Raw genomic sequence first — 9,787 nt, 5'->3', positions numbered from 1 at the left:
AATAACAAAAATGGAACATCCCCTAAAGTCACATAGGGAACTTTGAACTACAGCACTTTCATAACCAAAAAAAGATGTTAAACAAAAGTCCCCATCGTTCTGTAGAGGTTTGGGACATTCATCACCTTTAGAGAACTTTTAGGGAACGTTACACAAGGTCCACAGAATGTCCCCTCCTAGGTGGTTGATGGTCTACCTCTGTTTGACTGAAAGCTAAATTTTGTGAAAACCATATTATGTCTATGTATTTAGGGATTAGTTGTATCTTCATGGTGCTGGTTTATTTGTTCATGTGTTAAAAATACATTAAAACAATGTCTTTTGAAATGTATGCACATATCTTATTAATCCAATCTGATACTTATCCAGTGTCTTATAGAAGAAGATACCCCATGACAATCAACAAAAATAGAAATGCAACACTTGATTTTGCTCCCATTTTTTATGAGTTGAAGAAAAGATCTCAGGCATCTTGTATGCACACAAAAAGATTTATTTCTCTCAGATTTTATTTACAAATTAGTTAAAATCTGTGTTAGTGACGGGTGTGGTATATAGAGAAACTTATTGCACAGGTGTGTCTATGGGTGGTCACAACAAAAGGAAACTCTAAAATGTTCGGTTTGATCTGGGAGAAAAAAATACATTTATTAGGCGCTGGACTATGGCTATTTCATACACACACAGAAACCAAATTTTTATCCCAGGAGGGCAATGTCTTGACCTGCCTCTGATTGGCTAGAACTAATTACCTTTGCTGGTTGGGTTAGGATCAGGCATGAGGAAGGACTGGTTAGGGTTGGGGTAAAAATAGAGTAGGACATGTCATTACTTTGCCCATCTGGAAAAAAAAAAATGGTGTTTGCAGCCCCGTTTCAAATAGCCATAGTTCAATGCTTCATAAATGTCTTTTTTCAATATACAATTGCACATTTTAGAGTGGCTTTTCATTGTGACCAGTCCAAGTCACACCTGTGTTATAATCTCTGTATGTCACACCAGTCAGGTGGAGGGATTATCTTGGATGGATTATCTTATTTGTGAATACAATTTAAGAGAAATACACCCTCTGTGTGCATACAAGCAGTCTAAGATTTTCTACTTCAACTCAAAAAATTGGAGCAAAAATAAGTGTTGCGTTTATATTTTTATTGAGCGTACATAAAGCATTGGAGGTGTAAATATTTTCCCATGAAAGCACACAAGCAACAACCCGGTGCATTTGATCCTTTTTAACTCAGCTTGAAGACACACAGGAAGGAATCACTGATTTGATTGGATGTTAAAGAAATACAGAAAACAAACTGCCACTCACTCGCTAGCTTTGCTCTTTGAAGCATCTCAGATGCCCAATTATCCTCCCATTTTCTTTATTTCACTGTAAAGCTGAGTGGGTGGATGTAACATAGAGGGTGAGAAAGGAGCAGACGGAAAAGGGGGTGGCTCAGAGCGAGAGAGAGAGAGAGAGAGAGAAAGACAGGGAAAGAAAAAAAAGAGAGAGGGAGACCAGAGCGTACTCTGGCTTGCTTGCGATCAGACTGACTGCCGTGCTGTGAAATAATGTGATAAAAGAGCAGGAGAACAGGGATTTTTGACCGTATTACAGTGCTCCAGCCAGGAGGAAGCAACTGTTTTCACCTGATATGGAATACAAGATTGTTCAGACGGAAACAGGTGATCTCTTATTTTTATTCACTTCAAATATAAGGTTTATCCTGTCTGCACATTGGGAGTAGTTGGGTGATTTCAGAACACTTCTTTTAAACTGAATAATTGATCATTTTGCAGGCAAATGGATCCATTTACAACCTAAAAGCAGCTGTTTTTGTGTGTGATGAAATAAGTTTCATTGAAGCAGAAACAGATGTTTTCACACATGCTGTTGCTCATCTCAGTCAAAGATAAATCAATGGTATTTAAAAGTCTATCCTTGCAACCTTCACCTGAGGTCAAAAATCTCTCTGATTCCTCACTTAATGTTTAATTTGAGTTTAACAACAGAGAGAAAATTAAAGAAAAATGTGAAAAGTGGCATTTTTATATGTAGCTACTGTATGTGTGTCCATAAGTGTGAAACAAAAGCACAAGTGTGATAGAGAGTGTGTTTGTGTCATGTGAGTGAATGCGTGTTGAGCAGCGTTGGGAGGGAGGAGGGGGGGTACGTGTAAAAGACAGATGGTCACTCAGTGGAGTTGTTCCCCCACTCTCTCGCTCCCTTCTGGGTCCTACATCTTTTCCTTGTCACCTCTCCAGAATCTTACCTCATCTGTTTTTTTTGTTTTTTTTTGTCATCACCTTTCCTCTCTGGTATCTTTTATCATCTCATCCTTCTCTCCTGAACTCAGCTCCTCACTCGTTTTATCTTTTCAAACCCTTTCTTTCCTTCCCCAGCTCTTCTGCCTCCTTGTCAGGTTTTCTGCTGAAGAAATCAACTTGAAAGTACCAAGAGATTTTCTGTGATTGTCATTCTGGCCCCCTGCTGACGCAGCACGCAGGGCACTGAAGAGATTTGGGATTTTTAGGGGCAAACACAAAAAAGAGAAAGAAAGACAGAAAGGGAATTTGACAGCTATGGCCAAGGAACAATTCTGAGTACTTTCTGAATATCATTTGGCTCTGAGACCCATCTGCTGGTTCTGTTGCTGCCTGGGTGCATATTAATGTACTTTAGCTGGTGCCAGCCAAAACTCCATAGACATTAAAGTTTGGAAAATTGTCATAAAGTCTGTTTTTTTCACCATAGCATGTTTGTTTTCATTGCAACTTGTCCAAAGTGACACTTCCCTTCAGTAGAATCAGAAATATTCGACTCAACACCCCAGGTTCAGTCATGCATCCCAGGTTAGTCACCTTCGACCTCTCCGTGCTGTTGGCTGTGCTTCTGTTGTGGGGGCCGATGGAGTCGAGGGGCCAGAATGACACAGAGCCCATCATCCTCGAGGGCAAATGTTTGGTCGTGTGCGACTCCACTCCTTCGTCCGAGCCCGCGGGTAACGCCCTGGGCATGTCCGTCCGCTCCGGCTCCGGCCGGGTGGCCTTCTCCGCCAGCCGCCAGACCAACCACGAGCCCACAGACATGAGCAACCGCACCATGATCATCTACTTTGATAACGTGAGTGTGTCACTGCTGCTGTGGTAGCGGCAGTTTATGTTTTTTTTAGGAGTGTAGCCAACCCAAGAAAATGTTGGATGACTGAAATTCTACCTGCTACTCCAGCGATACTCAACTCTCTTTGCCCAGGGGCCACTTAGATAAATATTAAAAGGCCTAAAACTCATCGTTCTTTGAATTTCTCATTTTCACATGAAATGTCTTTTTAACTAACCAAATTAATTTTGTACAAGAATTGATACACAGCCAATAAATAGATTTTTTTTTACTGTATATACTGCAATGGCATTTTAGCTGTAAATGCTTTGGTAACATTTAAGAGGTTATACCTCAAACATAGCTAGAACCTCTTCCTGAAATGTTGAAATGATTCATAAATCATCAACATAAACAGCTCCTACCAGAATGAATAACATGACTGATTGAAGCTCTTTTGGTGTGTTTAGGCTGATATGCAACTTCCCAGCAGTCGAGGGATATTACCTACCTATCATGGGCCAGATTTGTACCCCTGGCCTTATGTTGAGTATCACTGTGCTAGTCTAAATGGAAGCTAAACAAAGTTCTACAAAGTTGCCAAGCAAATGAATTTCTGCGATCTGACCATTTCTTTTTCACCTGTAGCTTTATTGTTATCGTCAGGGCATTGTCACCTCACATACACACAGGCCACGAGGATCACAGAGCACAAATGACGGCTTCTATATTCCTCCATGGAATAGTTTGGACATACTTCCAACAAATTGATCAACCGACCAGAAGGTGTCAGCCCGATTATTTTTGATGTCATTGGGCAAAAATTCCATAATAATCTTTGAGCATATTGTAATTCAAGTGGTCTGAGAGAAAACCAGACCTCTTTTTCCAGTGTCTTAGTGCACATTTAATAAGAATGCCTTTTTTGCAGTTAAAAAAAAGCCATTCTTGTCATGAGAGAACAAATTACTTATAGTTCTCTACTTATAGTTAGAAGATAAATTGTGTTTGAACAAAGTTCTCCATTGTAGTTTTATCTTAAACTTCTCTATATTTGACAGACTAGGATTTTCTTTACAGTGTAATGCAAAAAAACAAAAAACAAAAAAACAGTTGATCAGTTTTCCTCACACAGCTTCTGTGAGCTGTATTCCGAGTGCTTTGTTGTCAGATGTCTTCTGCCAATAAGATGCACATATGATTAGACTTCTGACAGAGAGGAAAAATGCTAATGAGGTAAACACTGAACTTTCAGACTCACAATGCAGCCGTGCTGCATGGAGCTGCATTTTCATGGACACTTGAGGCTTTTGTGGAAAACAGTGACTCAGTATTTTGGGGGAAGTCTAAAATGTAACTGAATGGACAAAAAGAATGACCCAAGTGGCCTTGAAGTGAGCAGGTATATTATGTGGTAAGCTGGGAAATCTTTTGACAACCACTGTTTCTCACCGGTGTTCCAATGTTTTTTATTCTCTGCCATGCCTTTATATTTTCATATGTATCATCTTGTCTTCCTCCTTCTCTGTTGCATCAGATTTTGGTGAATGTGGGTACTCATTTTGACCAAGAAAGCAGTGTCTTCCTGGCACCAAGAAGAGGCGTGTACAGCTTCAACTTTCATGTCGTAAAGGCCTACAATAGACAAACTATTCAGGTATGACTCAACTATGACACATAGTTTTAAAGCATTGGATCTACATGCACTACTACTTTTATTTTCTCTCTCTTAGGTCAGCCTGATGCTGAATGGCTGGCCGATGATTTCAGCATTTGCTGGCGACCAGGACGTGACCAGAGAAGCAGCCACCAACGCCGGCCTGGTCATCATGGAGAAGGGGGACAAGGCCTACCTCAGACTGGAGAGAGGCAACCTGATGGGAGGATGGAAGTACTCCACCTTCTCTGGCTTCCTGGTCTTCCCCTTGTGAGGAAGGTGGAGCAGGTTAAAGGGACAGGTCAGATTGCTTGAAGTGGGGTTGCACGAGGAAGAGTTGGAACCAATCCGATCCAATATTGGCATCACCAAAAAAAAAAAGTCAATCATGCATCTTAAGTATGAAGCACTTATCAGTAGTCAGTATATTACCGACTGTAGATGGTGGTCGACATGCCTCCAGTTTGGAAAGGAGAGGAGAAGTGATGTACGAAGCTAAGCAATGAACTGCTGTGGACAGAATCAGCAGAAAAATGTATTTCAGTCACTTAAGAAAAGACCCACCAAAAAAAAAAAAATCAATATCATTATAAATGTACACTATATTTAGAATATTTTCACTGCTTTAGCTTGTTGCCAGACAGCCTTTTCTGAGAGGAAACTGCTGTTAAATAGTCAAAAATTGCTCTCTCCAAACCAAGTCCATAGGTGAAATCAGTCATTTTACCTCACGGAACATGGGAGTTGCTGGTCTACCACTACCACTATCAGTTTGTTTGTTTGTGTTATTGTGTGAATTTGGTGTTTTAAACGATTACTTCGGATTCACCAAAGTCACACAATAACATAAACAAACTAAACAATCGAGGCAGCGGTAGTCTAGCGAGTCCAGTGTTCTGCAAGGTAAAATGACTGATTTTTACACAGGAGTTTGGTTGCTTTGAGCAAAGTGTTGGTTTTTCGGTCAGTGAGAGGCTGATGTCTGATGGTAAAGTAAAGTAGTACTACATTGCTAATCTTCCTACACTTACACTCCCGCTGTTTTTCCAAACTGGGGGTGTGCTGACTGCCATCCACTGAAGGTAATGCACTGACTATCTCATACAACCCCACTTTAAATAATCCGAACTGTCTCTTTAAATCGTTGGAAGGGTGATAGGAGAATTGGATAAAACAATTGAGAGAATGAGTCAAAGAACAATTTAAAGGAAGGCTTCAATTTGTAACACATAATAGTAGGGTGCATGAAGGGATGTGTTTTATGCAAAAATGAGATAAAATTGTGCAAATTAAGATAATTCTCACTTAAGACCAAATGAAAAGCGGGGGAAACATTCAGTAAACATGATTTATCTGTGGATTTAATTTGCTCTGTTTCCGTGTATGACTATTTGTTGGGTTTGTATAAGAGATATTTCAATTATAACAAAATTATAAAGTAGCCATGTGCAATGTGGGCTTCTGTGCTGAGATTTTTTTTCATTCAAAATGTTTGCTCCACATGGCATCCTGTCTAGCTAACAAACATGCCTTTTACTCTGCTGTGTCGTATGACTGATGCTCATCTATATGCCTGTTAGTCTCCTGCAACAAACATTTATTTACGCAGAAAAATTTCTATTGAGGAGAAAATATTCAAATAAAATCATATGAAGTTGGTTCAGTGTATTGCTATTGCATTCTTTGTTAAATAGTCTAATCTGCTCGTGCAAAGCAGTATTTCTCCCTCCTCTCATGGTCCTCTACCCATTGCCACGGCAGCTGTTTGTAAATATAGCTCTCACCAGCAGAGCTGGTGTTGGCGTGGACCGAGCAGAGCAGCATGGGGCAGAGTGCAAGCGTGGTGAATAGCGGATACGCCTCGCAGGGCAGCAGACAGATGGAGGCTTTGGCGAGGAGGCAGGCTCCTCTCTACAGGGCTGCCATGGATAAAGTGTGGTGTGCTGTCACATGTAGTCACTTACGCTTCATGACCACAATATCCCTCTCTCTTTCTCTGTCTCTCCGTCTTATATCAGAATCACACATTTGTGATTTTAGGCCAGGATGGTAAGTATTCTGGGAAATGGAGAACCGAGACGTTGATTCATGGTGTCACATTAATGCACTGAATGAGGAAGCTTTAAGGTAATAGATGGGAACCTCTGTGGACTTATTTTATGTTCTTCCTCCGCAAAAATCTTTTTTTCTATTTCTTAACTGTGTGATATAATAGCTCATACATCGTTGTGACATTTACCTTAAGGAGAACAGAAATGGTGAATGAGATATGAATGAAAATCAAGGCTGGATTATGGACCATGTAAAACCAGTGATGTGCTGAGGGAAAAGCTGCAGTTGTTTGTGGCCATTTGTGGCAGGGGTCAGCAACTCTATTGTCAAAAGAGTCATTTTTGCCAAAAAACAAAGAACAAACAAAAAATCTGTCTGGAGGCCCAACTTTTAAACTCTCTATTTTACTCTGAGACTTTTCATTTTTCTGGATTTGACATTCATAGCTACCCTCTGGAGACTTAAGACTAGAGCTGCAAGGATTAATTGAATAATTGATTAATTGCCAATTACTAATTACAACTGTCAACTGTTTTGATAATTAATTGATCAGTGAGTATTTTTTAAGGATAAAAACCATCAGTTCTCTGATTCCAACTTCTTGAATGTGAATATTTTCTGGTTTGTGCACTCTTCTGACAGTTAACTGAATATCTCTGAAACAAATATATTCAATAGAAATGGCCAACATGTAGATGTGAAACATTCATCATTTCATCTTATTTTGTGCATGTTCTTAATTTATTTTATGATTACTCAGATTACCAGACAACAAACCTGCTGGCAGTGGGCACAACACCAAACATGCCAACGGTCCTGATTTTCCCTGGAGACTCATGTTTGTCATTGCCTTCTCCCTCTTTCCTCCTGAGATCACAGTTCTCCTGTATTGCTCCTGCTTCATGAGAGATTTTCACACCTTTTTTTTTACCTTTTCATTATCACGACAAGTTTCTGACACTGTGCAGTGTGTTTAAGTCTTATACCTCCAAAAGTCTACTGTTTCCACATGGACTTTCTGGAAAGAATAATTCCCGTTTCTTGAGAAAAGTTTTGATGAAAAGGGGAATGCATTTTGGAAAATCTGCCAGGCCAATTTTCTTTCAGGGGCAAGGCAAAAACTAAATGAATTCAAGAAAAGAAAATGAATCTTACTTTATGCCAGAGACTTGTTAAAGTTCACAGGGTGACTTATTCTGTATTCTTTCCCGGGACTTAAAAGTAAAATTAAAAGTATTTAAAATAAAAATGCTGTTTACTTTGTTATTAGAATTCTTTAAAAGTCATCTAATGCAGGAAACAAAGTCTTTGAAATTCATTTTTTTGTTTGTTTAAATCCCCCCAATTTTTGAGGCCTCAAAGTTGGCAAGTATGCACACTTCACAGACAGCACTGTAAAAAAAATCATACAGAAATTTAAGTGGAATCAGCTCATGAGCTGACTTTGCTTATTAACTTTCTCATTAACATAAATATACAAGTTTTATTTATTCAAGTTTATTTAACTTAACATTTCTAATATTTATTATTAGAACACATAATAACTTGATGAAATGAAATGAAAACTTGCTGTGTGTCGATAATATTCTTCTGGTTAAGTCCTGGTGGCTTGTTTTCACAATAACAAAAACACTGCGAACCATGATTAAGATTAATATTGAAATCAGTCCCTTCCCCCTCACACTTTATAATTTAGTAAATTCACTCAGAGCACTTTCCCAAATCGTTTTTGTGCCAATGCTGGAACAAAGTATCTCCAGCAGGAAAAGCTGCAGCTGTGAGTTCTTTGTGTGAAATGAACAACTGACTCTTGAGTTTGACAAGAAGAGTTTGCTTTGAAACATTAGTAGCCTAGATGCTAACTTTTTTTTATGATAAAACAAAGAGTTAATTTTTACAGTGAGTAGAAGTAACGTAGAACTAGAACCTACAAGTTCCCTTTAAGGTGATATCCCTATTCTGTGTCTATCATGTTCTATTGCTCCTAAAGTATCAGCAATATACACAGTTTTCTGTTCAAAAGATTTTAATTTGAAGTTGATGCATCTTCTGTTTTTCAGAGGCCAAAACCATTAACTTCTTCTTCTTCTTCTTCTTCTTCTTTTTTTTTTTTTTTTAATATTCATACATCCCCTTTTTTGATCTGCTATTCAGAAGTGGTCAGCATTAAAAATGTATAATATGCCTCCGTTTACCTACAACAGTATAATTTATTTTATAGGCAAACTTGCATGCAAACATTTCTGACACTGTCAATTGTGTGATTTTTCTAAGTTAATATCATATTTATACTTGATAAAGGGAAAGCAGTACTCCCTCTTTCAGTGTTCATATGTAATCTTGCCAAGTACTTTCAGTTGTTTTTTTGTTTTTTTTAAAATATCTTTCTCTTTCCGGTTTTCAGCATGATTCCTCTGTTATACTCTGTTTATGCTGCAGCATCCTTTCCATCATTATTGACTGAATTCTGTCCAGTTTTGTATATTTGTTCCCTATGTGTATTTTCTTTTTGACAAGTTAAGTTTAATTTAAAAACCAACAAAAAAGTAGAAGAAACGGGGGGTTAACAGGGGCTGTTGTTTTTAAAATGTTTTGTAATCACTGTCTTGCAAAGCACTTTGTAATGTGCTATATAAATAAAGTTTATTATTATTGTTGTTCTAAAAATAAAACAGGGAATCTAAATAACGCCGCTCATAATTATGTTTCAGTCTGTGGCCACTAGATGGCACCAAACCCCAACTCACACAAAACTGAATAACCCATACGAGCACACAAGTCATCGCGCTGGTGCCTGGAAAAAAACTGTTTTTGATATTTTCAAATGTAATAATAAATAAAAATGACGGTGGAAAAATCCATCAATGTACCCACATGGTCTGGGTGTAAATTTTGTAGAAAGTAAGGGCAGCAAATTCACAAGATGAAGATGATTTCTGAGCTGTAGCCAGTGTAATAAAACCCTGAAAAAACGGACAGTGTCATTCACA

At 38.5% G+C, this 9,787-nt stretch overlaps 1 protein-coding gene across 3 annotated transcripts; it reads left to right on the top strand.

Moving 5' to 3' along the window:
- Nucleotides 1–909: 909 nt before the first annotated feature.
- On the top strand, nucleotides 910–5,061 carry cbln12 (cerebellin 12). Of its 3 annotated transcripts, none has more exons than XM_084732073.1 (4): nucleotides 910–1,674; nucleotides 2,775–3,112; nucleotides 4,626–4,745; nucleotides 4,822–5,061. In XM_084732073.1, the coding sequence occupies exons 1-4, from the start codon at nucleotides 1,644–1,646 to the stop codon at nucleotides 5,017–5,019; spliced, it is 687 nt and encodes a 228-aa protein (XP_084588199.1). In that variant the 5' UTR covers nucleotides 910–1,643; the 3' UTR covers nucleotides 5,020–5,061. The 3 variants fall into 3 exon arrangements, with proteins under 3 accessions (XP_084588199.1, XP_084588200.1, XP_084588201.1); XM_084732074.1 differs by having other exon boundaries at nucleotides 912–1,674; nucleotides 2,392–3,112; XM_084732075.1 differs by having other exon boundaries at nucleotides 912–1,674; nucleotides 2,346–3,112.
- Nucleotides 5,062–9,787: the final 4,726 nt, after the last annotated feature.

The sequence above is a fragment of the Lutjanus erythropterus genome, chromosome 12, assembly GCF_056507025.1.
Source record: "Lutjanus erythropterus isolate fLutEry1 chromosome 12, fLutEry1.hap2, whole genome shotgun sequence".
Classification (NCBI taxonomy): Eukaryota; Metazoa; Chordata; class Actinopteri; order Lutjaniformes; family Lutjanidae; genus Lutjanus; species Lutjanus erythropterus.
Note: the sequence above shows the minus strand (reverse complement) of the source record. Positions and strands in the feature narration are given on the sequence as shown.

Bases quoted from the DNA above. Each gene is read 5' to 3' on its own strand.
- cbln12 (XM_084732073.1), top strand. From the start codon at position 1,644: ATGGAATACAAGATTGTTCAGACGGAAACAG. The intron at 1,675-2,774 runs GTGATCTCTTAT...ACTTGTCCAAAG, and splicing joins GATTGTTCAGACGGAAACAG to TGACACTTCCCTTCAGTAGA. The intron at 4,746-4,821 runs GTATGACTCAAC...TCTCTCTCTTAG, and splicing joins ACAATAGACAAACTATTCAG to GTCAGCCTGATGCTGAATGG.